Genomic DNA, 22360 nt, shown 5'->3' with positions numbered 1-22360 from the left:
CAAGGGAGAATTTTATTGTTAACGTAAGATGTCCTCTGCCGTTCTGAGTCTGGCCTGGACTAGACTGTTGTGATTTGAAAGCAGATTAATGCTTTTGGACAGATTTTCTCTGTTCTTATGCTGGCTCATTACAATGAAGGGAAGTGGATTTAGAGGATTACTTTGTGATGAATCTCAGTGCTACTGGCTCCATTGAATTGATTTAGAGCTAAATCAAATATTTTAACAGTTGTATACTTACTGAGACGATGAATACTTGAAGTTCTGTAGGTCTTACAGTTATAAGATAGCTTGTATGTATATTTGGTAGTTATGGGTCTTAGAATATAGAAGGGTCCAGTGAATGAAGAAAACTAAATACAATAGGTAAAATCTAGATGATTTATTTTAAAGACCATTACTATCCAATGCCTTTTAAAAACCCAGGATTCTGCTTGCTTTCCTTCTTTGCTCAGTGAAGTCTCAATGGCATTTGCTCAGTCTTCAAAGTACAGCCTTGAGTCGAGCTGAAATAAGGCCCTACTGGTGCATCTCAACGGCAAAAGTTATTTAGGTAAAATTGTTAGCATCATAAATGTCTATATTTCTATCCTTTTCTGGTTTCCTAATTCGGGTGCCTCTCATCCGTTAGGAAATAGGAATGCCTGATTCTAAAGGGTTCTGGTACTGCCTGAGAAATGCAGTACTTATTCCCTGTCTTGCAGTGAAAACTATTCATTGTTCTTCACAGGTCACTGACAGGGAACGGGAATTTGCTGCTGGGGCTGCAAAACAGCTCGAATATCAGCAACTGGAAGACGATAAACTCTCTCAGAAATCATATAGCAGTAAACTCTCTCGATCTCCACTAAAGATTGTCAAAAAGCCAAAAAGCATGCAGTGCAAAGTGATCCTTCTAGACGGCTCAGAGTACACCTGTGATGTGGAGGTAAGAGTCTATTTTTAAACTTTCTTGTCCCAGATACTGAGAGCTGGGGAATGTTGGCATAATACATACATGATGCCTCTATTTTTTCAAAACTCTGGAAAAACACTCAGACCTAGTTTCTAAATACAAAATTGTTTCCAAAGTTTCTAACAGGGATCAGATTACTAAAAATACTTTTGTAATTTCCCCCAAATGTTACAATCAAAAGAAAAAAGTGGTATTTTTTAAAATCAAGTTTTCTTTTATATCCTAGCTATGAGCTATCATTTAAATGAATTTGGCATTTTTTATTTGAATATTTTATGGCCAAATCAGTTAATACTTGGAGATGTCTGTACCGAGGAGCTGTGGGGTGATTTGAACTGTGGGTGTCTTTTTCTTGCTGAGAGAACGAGTAATCTGTAAAACGCACATTGTGGTGGGCATTGCAGCTTGAGTGTTCTTTTGGCCAAGAAAACAGATTCCTCTCAGAGAATAGACAGTTGAATGACATTTGTCTGAGATGTTTAGCAAACCCACGTTAACAGGCAACAAGAAAGCCTGTTCATAGCTGTGGAGACGGATGATCGCTCAATTCCCCAAATAGCATGGAGCGTACATGCAGGGCATGAATTCAAGGTGTAAGAGCAAGTCTCTGTGGCATCTTCTGCCAGGAGGGAGCAGTTTGCTCTTTTAGCAAGTGATTCCATTTCAAAGTTAATATTTTCATTCAAAGAGCTCATTCCTCCTGCCTCCAGGCCCCTGCCCTTGGTCACACAGGGATATTACCCACCTCTCTACACCAGCCCCTCCCACCACATGCTCACACAATTCATCTCTTCAGCTGGGTGTGCGAGAGTTGCTCCCAGGCTCATGGGCAGTGTACCCTGTGGGTTCCACATTTCTATTCCTCTCTCCTCGTGACACAAACAGCACCGAGCTCACTTGACTTCCCATGTCCCACATTCACTTATCTCTGCTTTCTCTGTCTATAGCCCCCATATCATTCCTGTTATATTTTGCATAAGACACTCATGCACTCAGTGGTTTTCTTGGAACAGAAAATTCAAATCCATTTCATGTTGATAATGTCAATAAGGCTACGAATGGAGTTGAGTTACTAAATTATTACAAATTGCAGGAACATAGAAAATGTATATTTTGAAAATCAGTTATTGGATCTAAAGTTATTTAGTCTATCATATATTTATAGAATTTTTGTCATTGTATAACTTGACAAATATTGGCGGGTTGCTGTGGGGAGTAAAATATATGTTTCAAGTACCCTACCTAAGATTGCCATGCTCAGATTCATTTCTTGCATTTTCCTGGCTTTGATTTTGGCTAAAATCTTAGTCCAACATGTTCATTTATTGATTTGGATGTTTATTCTGGAAATGGGGAGATACTATGATATACTTCTACCTGTGTTTTGCTATGAAGCTTAAAGGACTTTGGTCACCTTGAAAGAGGTTGTAGTTTTCCATTGTGGATTCACTTTCTGGAAAAATTGATCCAAGTCAAGAGAAGCTTTTTTTTGTTAATTTCAAGGAGAGTCTTTCTATTGATTCCATTATACAGTATAATGGAATGAATAGGGTTACTTGGCAACCCTCTAGTCATAGCTACAAGAGTTTTCTAAAGAAGAGTTTGTAGTGTTTTGTGTGGGAAGAATAAATGCCTCAGGACTGACCAAGGTATATGTAATGTTGACCATTCTGCTAAATTTAATTTATATCCAAATTCATTATAGGTCATTTGTGTTTTCGAGGACAGAATTTTCATTTTGTAATTAACTTGGGACACCATTCAGTATTGCTTTTACTGTCACTGTGAGTGTTTGGAGTGGCAGGGCAATGTTGATCAGTTACTTTCCTTTATAATAAAGTATTTTTATGAATTTGATATTCTTAAAAGTAACATTTTTCTGTCACAAAAACCTTTGCCAGCAGAATGTTTTCAGTTTTACAACAGACTTCAGTAGTAGGAAAAAAAAAACGTGCTCACTGCTGGAGATGGAGAACTTTGGACATGGTAAAACGAAACAGATTTATTTGTAGCTAACCAGTTGAATAAGAAAAATGGCTGTGAATCAGTGGCCTGGGTCTCAAGGTGGGAATAAGGCACCAGTTGAAAAAACATATTCAAATACCTCTTGTCTTTCTACAAACTGGGAATGTAAAACCTTGGCTGGGAAGGTGCACAGGGTGTGATAGGTACACAGATGTTAAAAAACTTTACCCTGGGAAAGATGTCCTTCAGTCTTTGGTCTCCATTAAAATAAGTTGTTTTTTTTAATCAAAGTCTTGGATGAAGGCACAAAAGAAAACCTTTTTAAGTGATACAGAGCTTTAAAGGTGACTAAGGGCGCATGTGTCGGAATTTATGTGTGGAGTAGACAGTGGAAGAACCCTGAAGCAAAGTAGCAAGATGAGACTTAGTAGGAGGTAAAACTACTCTGTTTTTAAGGATTAAGTACAAAATAGAGATGTCTTTGGGAAGGAGTGGTCACTCTTAATGACAGTTGAGGTGAAACTCATCTTTGAGCTCAAGTCAATTACACATGCAACACAAACCAGCTGTCAGATGTGACCGTGCGACCCCAGGCTGCTCTGGAAGCATAGTGTTCGGTTTACTGACGGCGGTGGGTCCCTGGCTCCCTATGCTGCAGGGGCCCTATCATGGTGTCTTGTTTTGTTCACACGTGTTAGGGATGCTCCAAACCCACCACATTGGGGTGCGAAAATGGAATCGTTCACTGGTAACCCACAATTCCTTAAACTTTCTGAACCTAAGTTTCCTCACCAGAGAAGTGGGAGCGAGCCCAGCCCATGTGGCTCAGTGCTTGAGCTTTGAGCCATGTACCAAGAGGTCGCTGGTTCCATTCCCAGTCAGGGCACGTGCCCAGATTCAGACTCTGTCCTCAGCAGGGGGCATGGAGGAGGCAGCCAATCCATGTTGATGTTTGTCTCTCATGGATGTTTCTGTCTCTCCTTCTCCCTTTCTCTCTCTCTCTAAAAAGAAAGAAATATATTTTTTAATATGTAAATATATTAAATAATTTTTATTTATAAAATTAAATATATTTTATATATATATATATATTTTTTTCTTTTTAAAGAAAAAGAGGGGTGAAAGTATTTGCCTCAAAAAGGCATTATTGAGAAGGTTAAAGCTGGTACTTTATTTGAACACTATCTGGGATGTAGCATATTCTTGATGAATGGTAGCCTTTAATTCACAATAATAAAAACAGTGAATTCTGATTTGAGTGTATTCAGCAGAGAATTATAGGATGGTGAGGGATTTCCAGATGGCCCAGATTATGGAGTAAAGAGAAAAGGTGGAGTTCATTCCAACAAGCGTTTCTTTATACCATCCAAAGATGCTACTAAGGAACTTTGTCAAATTTCCTTCTAGCAGTAGGCTGAGATCATTGAAGTATTCAATATTTGTCCATTTGAGAGACCTTTTTCCAAATAATTTTTCAAATTCTTAGTCTTGATTATCTAAAATATAAAAGATCTTATTATGAGTAAAATATAAGGAAAGATGTATAAGTAATTTGATACATACATTTGGGAAGTATTTGCATGCTACCAGATTTTCATGTATGCCAACAAAATCACTAATACTGTCATTCCCTTATTATTATTATCACCATTTTTAATTTCTTTATTGTTAAAAGTACTACAGATATCCCCCCCTTTTTCCCCCATTGACCCCCTCCACTCCACACCCACCCCTCCCAGGCCTTCACCACACTATTGTCTGTGTCCATGGACTATGCATATCCTATCTAATAAGAGGGTAATATGCAAATTAACCAACACTCTGTCACAAAGATGGCGGCACCCATAGCCACAAGATGGCGGCACCCAGTCCCCTCAGCCTCGCCAGAGGGAGGGAGGGCGGGCGGGCGGGCCTCTGGCCAGAGGCTGGCCAGGGCACGGGGTGCAGGATGCTGGCATCGTTGCAGGTTGGGCTTAGGGGACCCCCCCCTCCCTCAGTGCATGAATTTCATGCACCGGGCCTCTAGTATGCATATAAGTTCCTCAGTTAATCTCTCCCCACTTACCCCCACCCTTATTATTTTTATTGGCCATTAAAGAACACAAGCAACTTTCTATAGCCAGTTTGTTGTCATTGTTGCTATATATTTCTTGGACATAAATTTTAAAAGAGAAAATAAAGAAAAAATATCCCAGTCACACACAGTAGAGGAAATAGTGCTCGTCACATTTATTTTAGTCTCATTGCTTCTGTGTTCAACAGACTAATTTGAGTCTAACTAATTAGCAAACATCATATTTGCTAATGACCATCCAATTAAAAATTATTTGGGTACCACTCTAATCTAGTCTGATTTGGTTTTAGGAAAATAAGTCAAATATGATCTGAAATTTGAGTCCATGTTTTATAATATAGGTTTGCTACTGCATATAGAAAATGTTCAAGCCATTTTTGGTGTAGTTTGGTTTGTCCTCCACAAAGAACCAGATTGGTGGAGGAGTCCAGAGAATGATTGGAAGAGTGGCAGATGGCTCATCGTGCAGGTGTTCCCCACAAGGGTTCTCCCAGCCTGGTGTCTCCATGCATGTGGGACCTCAGTTTACTCTTGTTATGCATGATTCACTAGTGAGGGAGACTTAGTGTTTGAGACCCAGGTAAATCCACACAGAGTAGCACCCAAGGGAAGACGCCAATGAATCAGCCACATTGCAGAGAGATTTATATTGAGATTGGGGCAATTCAGAAAGAGCTACTTAAGTCCAGAGTCTGATGGATTTGAAGCATTCCTGTCATAAAAGCCTGCCTCCAGGTTTGGCCCTGTGCAGAGGCTGGCTGGATGAATGGGCTCCATGCCTGAGACCATTCAGGGTCCTCCAGAATATCCCAGAATCTGGAGTTAGCCCAGAAACTGTGGAGGTCACTCCAAGAAGCATGTCTTGATAACCATCCAGAGAAGCTTCTGAGGAATCAGAGAGGGTAAGGAATTTATGGCATTAGGTCCTGAATGTGCTATCTATGGTCACCTTCTAACTACTGGCCAGGAAGGGGTTATTAAAAACATTTCCAAATGCTTTATCTTGCCCATAATTCAATTAAATGTCTAAATCTATTGTACCATTGTAGATACTCCACTTACTGGGATTCAGTTGGGAAAACAAATTCAGTGTCTGCATTTTCCTACTTCTATAGATGTTACATAATTAAAATGCCTTATAATCCATTTGCAAGTTCTTGAATGGACAGCAAAGAGAATGGCCATAATCCATAAAGTTGATTAGAGCACTTGTTGCCTTTCATAGATTATAAGAAATAATAATTGCCTGGGCGGAGTGGCTTAGTTGGTTGAGCATCATCCTGTGCACCAAAAGGTTGCCTGTTAAATTCCCAGTCAGGGCACATACCTGGTTTGGGGTTCGATCCCAGTTGGAGTGGGTAGGGAAGTCAACCGATCAATCTTTCTCTCCCACATCGTTGTTTCTCTCTGTTTCTCTTCCTTCCCCTCTCTAAGTATGTCCTCAGGAGAAGATTAAAATTAATTAATTAATAATAATTAATTGTAAAAAATAAGGATTTTTTCCCAAACCAGTACAAGTATTGTTCACTCAACAACTACATAAGTGTCAGAGTTTTTGGTTCTGTCATAATGTAAATTCCGGTTTAATCTCTCAGTGGGTCTCTGCTTAGCTGAAATCAGTTTTCAAGTTTAAAGTATTACATCATACTGTCTGTCGTGCTATAGCCGAGTGGCCGCATCTAACAGCAACAGCAGCAGCAGCAGCTTTCCTGCTTAAACACCGAAGCCTCTGCGGCCTCCCAAGGATGGAACAGTTTTAATTAACTTGGTTTCCTTGTGTAATGACTGGTGCAACCATAGGAACAGTTACATCCAAGGACTGTTAACATGCACCTTCTCATTTACCTTACTTAGTTAGCACTAAGAGTAGAACTTGGAAACAGTACTTTTTGTTTTGAGTAGAAAGAGGAAAATAGCTGGAGAGATAACACAGAAGCTCTTCCAAGTAGTGTATGTAACAGTGTTCAAAGCTTGGCTTAGCTCTTACCTTACTATGGAATGATTTTAAGCAAGTTCTACAGTTATAACCTAGTCCAGCTCAATGCAGAAAGGCTAATAATATAAACTGGAGATCCTAGCCATCCCTTCTGGAGAGAAACAGTTTCCATGTACACTGATCCCCTTTACCGCCCCCCCCTCTCAATTTTCCTGATCAATTGCAAGTTCATTTCGTAATTACAGCATTTCCCCCCAGGAAAGACAGGTTATAATTTTCAAGATTATAGTTCATCTCCCCTTAGTTAGCTTTTAAATTCATGCCTTTCTTTTCATGGAAGTACTCTTGTCCCTTCAGGAAGTTTGGGAAACATTCTACTGGTATGAGCCACAAGATTAGAAAATCTTCTCATAGATAGGCAATAAGCTGGGAAGATTTCCAAATGGTGGATAGTCTCTTGAATTTCATATAAATTTTTTTTGTGACCTTCGATTTCAGAGGCTGGAGGTTTTTGTTGTTTTTTACCTTGGCTCCAAATTCCGAGGCCTATGAGAGCGCCTGTGACCTCTTTCTTACTAGAGGTGAAGTCTGGTAAATGACATGTTCTTAGAGTTAGAGAACATGAGCTCTAGTTTAGTTCCCCCAAAATGTGTGTGGTGTGTGTGTGTGTGGGCATATGCCTCTAGAAAAATACAGTAGTAGGCTCAGGGAAGACTGGGGTACAGTATGAAATTGAAGGCCCTATTATAGGGACATGGTAAAATATTTACAGAAACTCGCTTTCATACGACTACTGGCAAGCACACATCGGCTGATCTGTCTAGAGAGGAAGTGCACATAGACAGGCAGTGATTAGTTTTAGGATTTGGCTGGCACATCTGCCTCATGGCCCAGGGTCCAACTGGCACGTGAAGAGAGGTGAATATGTGCTCTTAATTTGAAAAACATTTTTAAGGTAAAAGGAGATGTAAAACTGCATTTAGGAATACCTTTGGTGGTTTTACTATTCCTGTGATCATAACTTTTATAGCAGAGGAAGAAGGGGAAATCTGTCATAGTGGTATTTCAGTCCAGTCTTCTCTGCTGTTTGGATTACGGCAATTAAATAATTCAGTAGGAGTTGGAAAAATTGATGATGAAGTATAGAGAAGGGAAAGCTCTGCTAAAAGGTTACACAGTGAAATTGAATAGCTGCCTTCTTTTTGTTGGTAACACGTATGCCATGGCTAACATGAAATGGCAATAAATTAATAAATTACAGCAGCCAGTTCGGGCACTTACTTCAAGGCTAATGTAGTTAGCTTTCAATGCAAGCTTCATCTAAGGCTATCGCTACATGAAAAGGGTATTATTAATCATTCTTGCCAAGGTTTTATTTTTTTAAATATTTTCTCTTCAAGTTTTAATATCAGACAGACATTCTCAGAGTGTCTAATAAACAAGTCACTCCAGTAAACAGAGGGCAATTTTAAAACTAAATTAATTTAAAAATTAGATTCAGCTCTGACAAATTTTAACTTTCTTAAATAGCTGGGCACTTCTGCTAAGTAATTTGTCCTGTCAGCTCTTGTACTGTGCTACTCACAATATTAAGGTTCCTTAGGAGAAAATAATGGAACTGTTGAACTCAATTTTACCAGAATCCATTCACCAGTAGTGGAATCAGCATTAAAGTTTTCCATTAAAAGGATAACTCACACCCTGGCCAGGTGGGTCAGTTGGCTAGAGCATCATCCTGTACACAAAGGTGGCAGGTTCGATCCCTGGTTGGGGCGCATGCTGGAGGCAACAGATGGATGTTTCTCTCTCACATAAATTTCTCTCCCTCTCTCTTTCTCTCTCTGCCCCCCCCCTAAAAAAAATCAATAAAAACATATCCTCGGGTGAGGATTTTTTTAAAAAGGATCACTCACATTGAGGCTTTTAAAAATGTGTTTATGAAACTTATAATGTATAGCTACCCTAACAGTTGAATATCTGAACATCTATGGAAATATCACTAATCCAGTCAGAATGGAGGATTGTTGTATAGGAAGTAGGTTTTCCCAGTTGTGTCTGTACAGAATTGAATTTTGAGCTTAAGAATCTTGAATTTTGGGAGGTAGTGTGTCACACTCGCATTAGCCTGGGTGGCATCTTGGCTTTGCCATTCCCTGGTTGTTGACAGTGGTACAGAGTGAATATAAATGTTTACTTGTGCCAGGACCCTGTTGGCTGACAGCTAGCAAATTTGAAAGGTTCCCTAACTTTGCGGAACTTCCATCCCATAAAGCCTGAAGTATAGCTTTCTAGGCCTTGTCTGGAAGAATATAAATATAAAATATTTTATAGAGTGGTTTGTTTTTTTAACATAAAAAAAGTCATAACCTTCATATTGCTTAGAGATTTGCTTTTATCCTTCAGTAGGTAAATGTATAAATAAACTGTGTAAACAGTCTAGAGCAGCCGTGGGCAAACTACGGCCCGCGGGCCGGATCCAGCCCATTTGAAATGAATAAAACTAAAAAAAGAAGACCGTACCCTTTTATGTAATGATGTTTACTTTGAATTTATATTAGTTCACACAAACACTCCATCCATGCTTTTGTTCCGGCCCTCTGGTCCAGTTTAAGAACCCATTGTGGCCCTCGAGTCAAAAAGTTTGCCCATCCCTGGTCTAGACAGTGGATTATTATTCAGTATTATAAAGACATGGGTGAATCTTAAATGCACGTCACTAGTGAAAGAAGCCACTCTGAAGGGCTACCTACTTTATGATTCCAACTATATGATATTTTGGAAATGGCAAAACTATAGAGACAGGAAAAAGATCCGTGGTTGCCAGGCTTGGGGAGAGGGAAGGATGAATAAGTGGAGCACAGAGGATTTTTAGGGCAGAGAAACTACTCTATGGGATACCATAATGGTAGATGTATATCATACATTTCTCCAATCCCATAGGATGTACACCACCAAGGGTGAGCCCTAATGTAAACTGTACACTTTGGGTGATTATGATGTGACAGTGTGTGTAGGTCCATCAGGTATAACAAGTGTACCACTCTGATGGGGCCTGTTTATAATGGGGAAGCTGTGTGTGTGTGTGTGTGTATGTGTGTGTGTGTGTGTGTGTGTGAGGGTGGGGGGCATATGGGATATTTCTGTACCTTCCCCTCAAATTTACTGCAAACCTAAAACTGCTCTAAAAATACTGTTTAAATAATAACAAAACCATGGGATCATAGACTCTACACTATTTAAAGATTTGCTCTTATCACTGAATGATAAATTAGACACTGGAAAGTATTTCTTAATTCTGAGAAAATGAATTTCATCTTAACTCTTCATTTTAGGGTGTGTGTGTGTGTGTGTGTGTGTGTGTACTGCTAAGAATACTATCCATGTTTTCACATCAGGTAATCATTAATTTGGCAGTTTGGAAAATGCTGAATGATTTTTTAAAAATACAAACAGGAAGTGACTGTGCTTGTATTTAAGATTTAAGCCCCATTTTTACCTAGAAGCCTTTTAGGATTGAGAACTGACTTGGAAAATAGGAAATTTGCTTTTTATCTCTCACTGCCCGGCTTCAGCCGGCTGAGATTAGACAGAAGATGCAGCTAATGTTCTATTGCTTTTATGTCAGAAACCAGTAGGTGTTTAACAAGCCTGACTATGTTCTGAAAAAAATTATACACACTCCATTTCTGGCCTTTAGTACTAGTCTGTTATCCTGAACGGATTCACCTTTTATGGCAAATAAGGAGTTGGTGTTCCTTGGCTTCAGTAGTGAGCTCCCTCAAGTTCTGTAGGGAAGTCTGTTAGAGGAGGGGGCTGATGAAGTCACCCTGCTTTTCCCTTCTTTAGTCTCTTTGGAAGTCAGCACAAAGCATAATGTTTCTAGTTCCACTTAGCCTCAACTTTCTGTATTTTGTGAATTCTTACCTAGTAACTCTAGTTTATTTTTTTTATTATATGTTATTGATTTCAGAGAGGAAGGGAGAGGGAGAGAGATAAGAAACATCAATGATAAGAGAGAATCATCGTTTGGCTGCCCTCTGCACGCCCCCCACTGGGGATCAAGCCTGCAACCCGGGCATGTGCCCTTGACCTGAATGGGATCAGTCCACATTCCAATGCTCTATCCACTGAGCCAAACCAGCCACGGCTAAGTAGTTTATTTGAAGAGGCTTCTGTACTGTTCAGCTTTACTTTCAGCGTCTAAAAATGCAGGTCACTTACTTGCACTGTAGGATATGGGAATCTTTTGCCTCTTATCATATTAGGGGCTCTGTGGCATGCTAAGTTTTAATAACATAACTAGGGACACAACAAAAGCAGCTAGGAAGAAGGAAAGAGGTGGAAACCTACCCAGCCCACTTCCTTTTCATGTTGGGACTGATCCTCTACTATTGTAAAGAATTTCTCTCGCCTGGAGAAATTGGGAGTGGCCATTGGAAGCACAGTTCTGCATTCTTCTTTTCTCTTTGAGGATCTAGGCTTTGAAACAGGGCTGATATCTAAAAAGCAGATCTTTAGGTGGTTGTAAAAACCTCCTTTAGGAGGAAAAATTCCTCAACAATAGTTCATGTTGTTAGAAATGGTGAGCACATGTCACTGTTTAGCAGGTAGATTTTAATTATTGGAAATGTTGGCTGACTATTCCTGTGGTGGTATTTAAGGGAAACTAAAATCAAATGGTACTCACATATTTTATTTATTTTTAAAATTATGGAACAATTCTAATCCTACTCAGGATATTTACATAATTCTGTTTAAATATTGGGCAGATAAGGAGCAGTGAAAATCGAGCATGGCGAGTTGAAACATCTGGGGCAGAGGAGCAGATGAAACTGGAAAGGAAGGCAAGGAAGACTTAGGAAGGATGGGTTAGACGTGCTAGCAAGGTTGGATATTGTTTGGATATACTGATCTTCTGTTGCTGTTTAACAAATTACCATAAACTTAGCGACTTAAAACACATTTGTCATCTCACATTTTTTCAGCTGGTCCTCTGCTCTGGGTCTCAAAGCAGAAATCAAGTAGTTCCCCAGCTGTATCTCCTCTGGAGGCTAAATTAGGGAAAGAGCCACCTTCATACTCCTTTGGGCAGAAGGCAGATTTCATTTCTTCCTGGTAGCAGGACTGAGGTCCTCATTGTCTTGCTGGCTGCTGGCTGGGGACCACTGTTGGGTCCTTGTGGTGAGGCATCCTCTGTTTCAGTAACGAAGACCCTCCCTCCCCTTGGATCCCTCTGCCTTCCTTCTCATCTCTCTGACTTCTGCTACCAGCTGCTTTTTAAAGGTGCCCTCGTGATTGATTGGGTCAGGCCCTGATAATGTCCCTATAGAAGGTCAGCGGTGCCAGCTAGTAACCTAGTCACAGGAGTAAGAGCCTCTGTCCGCAGTTTCAGGGATTGTGCAGGCTGTGTGTGTACATCAGGGAGGCAGGAAACCTTGGGGCATCTTAGAATTCTGCCTGTCACAATAGGTGAGGCGGGCTGCCGAGGGGCTCTACGTGGGGAAGTTGGCCATTTGTGTTTTTAAAACATGCTTCTATGCAATCGAAGAGGGAGAGACTCGAAACTGGGACACTAATTGGCTCTATAGTGATGAACCAGGCAAGAGATGCTGAATGGACTTGATTAATTGGATGTGTGGGGAGGATATATATAGGTTGTGATAAGAGACAGTAAGTGATAATAACTTCCAAATGTCTGGATTGAGTGACTGCATGGATAGATGTAGAATACAAGAAGAAAACTTTATGGGGAAAGATAATGAATTAATTCAAACCAATTGAAATTGAAGTGCCTGGAATATTAAAGTAGCAATCACCATGCAATTGGATAAGTTGCTCAGTGTTTGGAAGGTCAGGCTGGTGACTTTGTGGGAGCCATTCTCTTTTATAGGAATTCAACTGTGGGAATAATGAGATTGTGTAGATAGTTAATGAATGAGTAAGAAGAAAAGAACACTAATAGTAGAGTTCAGGGTAATACTAACATTTAAAGTTGGGAGTGTGGAGTGCTTTGTCAAACTCCCCCACCCCATCTGCAGGTTTTTTCCATACACCCAATCCCTGACCCTTTTTGACAGTACCCCAGCTTAAGAACTGGGTTTGCCTGCCCCCTTAGGGGAATTACAGTAGTAATTGTGGTTAAGTCTTCTTCAAACAATTCAAAGAGAGAGTCTACATAGAAAAACATTCCCAGCATCATTTTCTTTTCTTTTTGTTTTGTTTTTTTTAATTTTCACCCGAGGATATAATTTTATTGATTTTAAAGGAGGAAGAGAGAGAGAAACATTGATGTGAGTGAGAAACATCAATTGGTTGCCTCCTGTACACGCCCAGACGGGGAATGGAACCGGAAGCCTAGGTATGTGCCCTGACCAGGAATCGAACCTGCACTCTTTTGGTATGCGGGACAATGCTCCAACCAACTGAGCCACCCAGTCAGGACCCAGCATCATTTTCAAATGCCATTAAGACATTACACTATGTGGTATAGGGAGCTGGAGATTGTATAAGGTACCATCCATTGAGAAATAATTAAATGTTATCATTAATTGTGATTGATTCTTGTGCTCCAGTTCATTGCCAATTCTCCTTTTATTTTTTTTAATCAGGCTTTTTGCTGTCTTTTTGTCCATTAGAATTTCAGTTACACAAAGTGATAAGAACCATACATTATATTACATTTTTTAATTGAGATAACTGATTAGTAACACTATGTAAATTTCAGGTGTACAACATCATAATGTGATATCTGTGTACTCTATTGTGTGCTCACCACCAAAAGTCTAGTTTCCTTTTCATTACCATATATTGGACCTCCTTCACCCTCCTACCACCTTCCCCTCTGGTAGCCGCCGTTTTGTGGTCTGTGTTATAAGTTTGTTTTGTGTTTTGTGAGTTTGTTACTTTTTGTTTTATGTTCCACATATAAGTGAAATAATTTTTTTCCTTTTCCAACTGACTTATTAGCATAATACCCTCAAGATCCAACCATGTTGTCACAAATGGCAATATTTCATCTTTTTATGGTTGAGTAATGCTCCATTCTATATGTATCACATCTCTATCCAATCATCTGTCGATGGACACTTATGTTATTTCCATGTCTTGGGCTATTATAAATAACTAGAGGCCCGGTGCACAAATCTGTGGGGTTCCTCAGCCTGGCCTGCACCCTCTCGCAATCTGGGACGCCTCAGGGGATGTTGGACTGCCGCCTTGGTTCGGTTCACCCTGCCACAGCTGCACTTGCCAGCCATGAGCCCAGTGTCTGACGCTTGTCAGTCAGCTGAGCAGTGCTCCCACTGTGGGAGCGCACTAACCACCAGGGAGCAGCTCCTGCATTGAGTGCTGCCCCCTGGTGGTCAGTGCGCGTCATAGCGACCGGTCAAACAGTCGTTCGGTCGCTTAGGCTTTTATATATATAGATAGATGCTGCAGTGAACATAGGGGTACCTATACCTTTCAAATGTGATTTACGTTCTTCAGATAAATACCCAGAAGAAGGATTGCTGGATCATATGGTAGTTCTGTTCCTAATTTTTAAGTAACCTCCATACTGTTTTCCATAGTAGCTGCACCAATTAAAGAATGATTAATCCCTGACTTCTTTGAACAACTTAAGAATGTTAGGAGTAGTGATACATTAGCATACTGTATAATTGTGATTTTAAAGGTACTATGATTATACTCTAAACAGTGAAGGACTGGTGTTATTTAGAAAATGTTCTTAAAATTTGTATCTTGAATTTGAAAACAATAAACCCCTTATGCATAGTCTTCAGCAGTTTTCCAGTTTGGGGCTGTGGTAATGCCCTGCTCTTCACTCAGGTAGTACCCCTTCCTCCTGGTTCAGGATAGAAGGGCATCTGCTACTCAGCGCTTGACTGGGTTCCTTCTCTACAGCGGAGAAGCAAAGGATTCCTTCCCTCCTCAATGTGTGGGTTGTGTTGACAGCTGATGCACTTGAAGCTTTTATTTGCTTCTTCTAGAAGAGGTCACGGATTTCAAGTTGTGCAAGCTTTTTGTTGGAACACATACCATTCCCATCAATAACATTAACTTCTTATAACTTGTGGGGGGTTTTCCTGGTCAGACAACTATTGAGGGCATCTTGTTCCTAGATAAATGGAATTTAGTTCTTCCTAGTGCTTCTCCTGCCAAGACGGCCCTATTTTGTTAGTTGCTTAGTGACTGTTTCCTGCAATCAAGGTCCAGGATATCTCTGCAAATGGCAAATTAAAGTGGCCAGATGAGATATTAATTCATGAAATGCTGGGATCAGTGGAGATTTCTTTTCGTCAACAGATAAAATATCTTTGCTGCATGGGAATGTATTTGTTCCATGTGACCGACAGCTGTGTTTAACTGGTATGTGCACTTGGAGTCCATTTTCTAATAAGGGCGGAAGAAAGTCCTATCTCTAAGTCCTGTTTACACTGAGGAATGCCCCTATAGGAATGCGTGATGGTGTGCAGATGTACAGCCGGCACAAGGAAGTGGTTCTTATGATGGTGTTTGGAAAAATAGAAGGAATAAAGAGACTTGTTATTTCTTATGGAATGCCATGATGACAGCACATAAAGTCACTAAAGAGCCACCGCATTCTTTAGGGAAATGCCATTAGCCTGAGCCTATAAAGCACATGAATGGCTTTAGATGATTACCCCGAGCAAAATGCTTCAGTTATGTCTCAGTTGTTCCTTTAGGAAAAAATACTATGTAGAACGTCATGACTTGCAGATAGTACAAGGGTCAAGAATTCATCATCGTAAGAAAAAAAAAACGCAAAACACCAAAATTATAAATGTAATTTGTTTCAAAAATACATTTTATTTTATCTTGGAGCTTCTATTATTAATACCCCACCATGTTCTAACAGGGATAGAAGGTGTTTTACATAAATGTATTTAATATAATGAGAAGAAAATAAGTAGACCAAGAAAAACAAAGAAAGAAGAGGGAATGATTTGAGACGACAAAGCTCGTGTTCCGAGCACTGTAGCAGGCACTGAGGAGGAAACCTCACTCAGTGTCCACACAATAAAAACTCCCACTTGTTCAAAAGAAGCACGTTTATCCTGGGTCTAGTCGTTTGAGAGAAACTGTCTACTGTAGCTTTCTTCTGGCTTATTCCAGGAGCACATCATGAAGAGCCACCAGGAAAGTCGCAGTGACTGATTTCTCTCCGTCAGACCTTAATAAGCATTAAGTAATGATTTGTCAGATTGAGATTATGTTCCTCGTTAAGTATTCTAGATGCACAGCTTTTTATGTTGTCATTCTAATGGGGAGCTATGTTTTTTAGTAGTAGAGGTAGTGATGATATTGACATCTCAGGAGAAGTGAGGATTTGACAAGAACATGTTCGAAAAGAGAACATCATCACGAGGTGCCTGAGGGTGGTGTAAAGATGCACCTCCTGTACTCTTCAAGATAACCTCAAAGCAAAATATATGCCTAGCTCCGGCTGGGTTGTCCTATACACCAAAAGGTATTCCCAGTCAGGGCATGTACCTAGGTTGTGGGTTAAATTCCCGGTTGGGGCTTATACAGGACACAACTGAACAATGTTTCTCTCTCACATCTGTTTCTCTCTCTCTCTCTCTCTCTCTCTCTCTCTCTCACTCTCTCTCAATCAATAAAAGCATGTCCTTGGGTGAGGATTAAAAATTATAATAATAATAAAAATATGCCTAGATATGTAAATGAGTTCATTTTCTTTATGAGATTATTAACTATAAGTAAGCCCATTAAATATTGTGACTACTACAGAAATACGAATTCAGTTTTAGAAAGGCTTTTAAGTAGCAGAACCAGTTGCACACTTGATAATTAATTCTCCAATCTGCTATCCACATGTTTATCTTTCTATTTTGCTATAGTTAAGGAAGAGGGAATATTTTTCTTGCTTATCCAGGAATTTTAAATAAAAACTTAAAAAGAGAATCCAGGTGACATTCATCAGAGACAGACCTCCCCCTGGCCAGTGTGGCTCAGTTGGTTGGGTGTCATCCCGTGCTCCAGGAGGTTGCTGGTTCGATTTCCGGTCAGGGCACATGAGTGGGTTTTGGGCTCATCCCCAGTAGGGGATGTGCAAGAGGCAGCCGATCATGTTGGGCTCTCACATCAACGTTTCTCTTTGTCCCTCCCTCACCCTTTCTCTCTCTCTCTAAAAATCAATTTTAAAAAGACCTACTAAGCAGGTAGTGTGAAGATGCAAGTCTGGTGACACCTTGGAGATCAGGCTGCTCTAATGCAGTTGAGCAGAGGGAGGTCCTTAAACACCATGATCCGATTTATGTGTGCCATTTCAATATGACGGTGTATCCGTGAGTATCAGTGAAAGTAATGGAGTACATCCATGGTTCAAGACCACTTGACCCTTGAGGACAACCTGGGCAATTTTTCAGCAAGTTAATCTGCAACATTAGAGCTAGAATTTTAAAAACTAATAGATCTTTTATTTGTGGAAATAAAATATTGTTTTTTTGCAAAAAATTGGGTGTGGGGGGAGTCCAACACTCTAGATCAGGCCAGAGCAGATTATACTCATGTGGTAGAAAAATATAAATAAACTTGTTATGAACACATTTCAAAGGTCAGGGCAGTTTTTGAAGAGTTTTGAAACAGGAAATCAACCTCAGATGCATTTACTTAGCTTGATTTTCTTTCCTATTTAAAAAATAATAATCCTACTCTATGCCAGGCACCGTGGGACGTACTGGGAATCATAAGAGAGTTTAAACTGCTTACCTGAGAGGCTAACACTAACATTACTTAAATCATAATACCAACCCATATAAAATTGCCACCATGACAGGTGCAGAGCAGGAGCTGTAAAAACGTTCTCTGGGGTTTGACCTAGTCCCGGAGGTCACAGGGGGAATCCTGAGGAAGGGGTACCGGAGTAGAGATCTAAAGGATGGACAGGTGCCCTGGCCAGTGTGGCTCAGTTGGTCGGGCATTTTCCTGTGCACCAAAAGGTTGCAGGCTCCTTCCCGGTAAGGGGGCTGGCAGGAAGCAACCGATCAATATTCCATTCTCACAACAATGCTTCTCTTTCTCCCTCTCCCTTTCTCTAAAATATTTTTTAAAAATAAAGGGTTGGCAGGAGGACTATTCCAGGATGTGAAAATCGCAGGTGCAGGAGGAAGCCTGGGGGGAGAGGGGCTGAAGGGAGCAGGAAGGCTGGATGATGGAGTGCAGAGAGCAAGGGTGGCTACTGTGGTGGGGGAGACTAAAGAAGAAGCAAGCAGGGCCTCCCCGGCCATGAGGGGATCCTACCACATGCACACTGGCCATCTCTGTCCCAGAGCGGCTCTCATTACTAAATCTGATGGCCACATACTCGTCTTCCCATGGACTTACTCTCTCTGAGAATTTTTTTAAACATGAAAACAAAAGTTAAATTAAATTTGATACACTTTTGAGGGTGACCGTCTTGGAATTTCACTTCACATCCTACCAGGCATCCTAGATCTAGGAATTTTGCTTCCGCTCCACAGTCCTCGCTAAACCAGGTGAGAGCAGGCAGGACTGGTTTATGGGACCAACATCAAAAGAAGGGGGATCAGCATCACCTGAGTCCCTAGGAACGCTGGAAAGTCCCGGGTCCCGAATCTCCTGGTTCAACCCTGAGCACAGATAAGCTCCAGGGAAGATAGTGGCTCTCTTGCGAGCATAAGAAAAAGCAGAATAACCTGAAAAAATGTGTGGTATTTTTCTTTTTGCTTGAAGAGAATGTTTTAAGTTTTCCTGTAAATCAAAGAATCGTTGTATATTAGGTCAAATGGCTGTACCTACTTTAAAAGCAATTTGTCTTCTTAATCCAGTTTGCCTTATCGTTTCAATTTTTCATGTAATTTACTTGCCATTTCTAAATGCTATTCATTCATGCCTTAAAAAAAACTTAAACAGCCACCTCCCACTCAGCTAAACGAGTTCTGGGGAGGCTGGAGGGAGGCTGCCTTTGTGTTGCTCCAGGTTCTTTTAATTCCGCTGACCTGAGGAGAGCGGGCTGAATGACCAGGTTTTAGAATTAGGACCAGGCCTCCCTTCTTAGCAGGGTGAGCAGCCTCGTCCGCACACCCGCCCCTAGATGTGGGGACCGACAGGCAAAGAGGATTAGTGCTGGCTTGTCAGGACTGTGAGCTCAGGCAGCATTAAATCGGGATCCCCTGATAAAGTGGTGTCAGAAAACAGTATCAATCATTGACGTGTAGATCCAGCTGTAGCCCAGAACGGTTCTTTGGGGTATTAAATGTGCAAGAAAAAGTTGAAGAAAATGTATATGGAATCAAAATATTTAATAATTAAAAAGGCCTTTTCCCCTGTCTACTGGATTTTAAATTCTAATCCAAATTATGATATGCTCAGACAAAGACAAGTCTATTGTATCATTTAAAGTGTGATCACCTATTCTACTTTTTATCAGGCATTTATTTATATTTCATTATATGTCTTTCATAGATTCTAACATTTTAAGTTAAAAGCTTATATTTAATCGGTGAAATGATACATAGTTGACCTTAGAACAATACCAGTTTAAACCATACATATCCATTTTTTCTCAATTTTTTCAATCAACACTATAAATGTATTATCCTTATGATTATAGAATACCTTTCTATAGCTTACTTTATTGTAATAATGCATTATATAATAATATAACATACAAAATATGTGTTCATCAACGGTTTAAGTTATTGGTAAGGCTTCCGTCAACAGTGGGCTATTAGTAGTTAAGTTTGGGTGTGTCAAAAATTATATGTGAACTATGGACTGCGAGAGGGGGGGCAGGGGGAGGGGAGGGGATTGGTATCCTCTAACCCAGCTGTGGCCCGTTTGAAATGAATAAAACTAAAAAAAAAAAAAAGACCTTACCCTTTTATGTAATGATGTTTACTTTGAATTTATATTAGTTCACACAAACACTCCATCCATGCTTTTGTTCCGGCCCTCCGGTCCAATTTAAGAACCTATTGTGGCCCTCGAGTCAAAAAGTTTGCCCACCCCTGCTCTAACCCCTGTGTTCAAGGCTCAACTGTAATTACGTTTTTATATTAAGTGAGTAGCTTATATAATAACCCTGACGTTCTTTCCCTTCTTGGGACAAGGATCACTCACAGCCTTGCCCTGAGAAGAGAATACAGGGGTTGGTGGAAAGGACACAGGTTCACTTCATACATCTCTTTTTAAGCAATGACAATATATTCTTACATTCTCTTGATCATCAATGAAATAGATTTGAATAGTGACAGTGCTGCAAATCTATACTTAGTAAATTGACTTTTTAAAAGTCATGTTTTTGTTGTCAATATTTGCAATGTCTACAGCTCTTTATTTGAACAAATTATAAATCACAATTTGGTGGGGGTTGTGTGTGTGTGTGTGTGTGTGTGTGTGTGTGTGTGTGTGTGGTTTGGGTTTTTGTTTTCTTTTGGGGTTTTTTTTTGCGAATTGCCTTAGAAAACATATTAAGTGCTTCCTCTCACAGGAAAAAATTTCTCTGAGCTTTACGTCATTGAGAATTAGGTACTATGGTTATTTTCCACGATGGAAGTTTAAGTTTGTCTCTCTTTCAAACATTCCTCTTTCTTTGGCTTCCCTTTCTGCATTCATTTTGCACACATTGGCTTAGCGATCTGAATCCTTAGCAGATTAACAGCAGGAAATGTTGTCTGACAGTTCGCTGCCAACGTCTCATATGTGTGATGTGAAACTCTTTGTAAAAACCAGGCCCAATGTTTTTGTTGGCCAAGAAGAAGCATGCTTCAGTGGGAAGCTATTATCTTCCACAGTGCATGTCTATGAGCACAGAAGTCTAATTTCAAATAGAGGCTGAAATTGCTACAACAAATGAAGGCAGAAACAGATTGTGGCTGAAAGGAAAAGGCCTCTTTTGAAAGGCCTACTGTGTAAAAAGGGACTCTTCTCATGTATGTGCTAAAATTATTTGTGCACTGAATCTCACTCAAAACATAGGTCGACTCCATTGCATTTGAACAATGCATTCTTGTTTTGGCAGTGTTGTATGCAATATATAGGATAATATATAACTATCTTATATTTTGGTGTAGGATGTACCAAAATGTGCCGATATACCCAATACCTATTAAAAACCATATGTGTGTGTGTGTGTGTGTGTGTGTATAAAAGATAATTGAGTATACACTGATTTCTGAGAATACTATTTTCAACAATTTTCTCAATTTAGTGAATTTTGTTTTTCATGAGAGAAATGGGATGACTTGTTTTCTATGATTTCACTACAGAGAAGAAATAAATTTTCAGTAGCATGTCAGTTTCTATACCAAATTTCAGCATTATAAACCCTAAATTTCTTTGGTTCCTTCTCAAAAAGGCCTACTAATAATCACATTTAGTGGTTATTGCTTCCCATGAACTAGGCAATATCGCTCTCCTGTGCTTTATCTTTAGTGCAACAATTATGAGTGACTACTAATATCATTTCCATTTTATAATGAAGACAGTGAAGCTGAGAAAGGTTAAATAACTTGTCCAGCCTCACAGAGCCAGCTAGTTGTACAACTGGGGCCCATCTTCGGGGCTTCTGATATATGTATATCTCACTTAAAACAGAATGGCGGGAAAACACATTTATAATCGGTAGGGAAGTCTACTTTAAAGATGTTTAAATAATGCTAGGTGAATTATCTCTAGATAATTTAGACATGGAAATCACTGTTTTCTTTTAAAACTTATCTAGACCAGGAAGAAGAAAAACAAAACAAAATTTTAAAAAGTGGCAGAATAATTATTGATCTACTTATGAATGTGTGAAAAAAATCATCATGGTTTCCTGAAAAGCTGATTCCTCGTGAATTTAAAGAAAGGCCTGACAATATATGTAACATCTGGACTGAAGAAATTTGATTTCAGCCTCTCATGTCAGTCCTCTACGAATATGCTGCCTGGATCACATTTGAGATTAGTTCATAGGCTAGAAGATCCCATGGACCCCTGCCCCTGTAGACATGGATCCTGGCAGTAGTGGTGTGGATAATGGACTTTCTGCTGTGCCTATTAAACTTGACATTGAAAGTACACTTGACCCAGAAAGTGCAGAAAGGAAGTAAATGCATGTTAGGCAGCTGGTGCCATGTTCGGTCTTAGACCTTCCTGGCCTCAGACCTCCTTAAAGGGTTTATGCACTGTCGTCACGGATCAGGCAACATCATCTTTTGTTCCTGGGTTGACCACAGACTGTTGGTATTTTCCAAATGTGAATTTAAAAAAAAAAATTCACTCTCTTAAATTTTAGGGAGGACGGTGTTAGAATGTTTTTCTATCAAGAATCTGACCAAGAAAAAGGAAAACCCAGGAAAATATGACTTAAACAGAGGCCCGGTGTCTGATTTGGGCTCAAGCTCTGGCCTCAATATAGTTTGCTGAGCTCCTCAGATGCTCC

General features: G+C 40.0%; 1 protein-coding gene across 5 annotated transcripts in view; it reads left to right on the top strand.

Annotated features, from left to right (window-relative positions):
* Nucleotides 1-734: 734 nt before the first annotated feature.
* Nucleotides 735-22360, top strand: part of EPB41L3 (erythrocyte membrane protein band 4.1 like 3) — an 82411-nt gene continuing 60785 nt past the window's right edge. For all 5 annotated transcript variants that reach the window (XM_023754236.1, XM_014456305.1, XM_023754235.1 and 2 more), the window contains exon 1: nt 735-928. In XM_023754236.1, coding sequence (XP_023610004.1) covers nt 875-928 — 54 coding nt within the window. In that variant the 5' untranslated portion in view covers nt 735-874. The remainder of the gene's footprint in view (nt 929-22360) is intronic.

The sequence above is a fragment of the Myotis lucifugus genome, unplaced genomic scaffold (assembly GCF_000147115.1).
Source record: "Myotis lucifugus unplaced genomic scaffold, Myoluc2.0 scaffold_58, whole genome shotgun sequence".
NCBI lineage: Eukaryota > Metazoa > Chordata > Mammalia > Chiroptera > Vespertilionidae > Myotis > Myotis lucifugus.
This window is presented reverse-complemented; position numbering and strand designations above follow the sequence as displayed.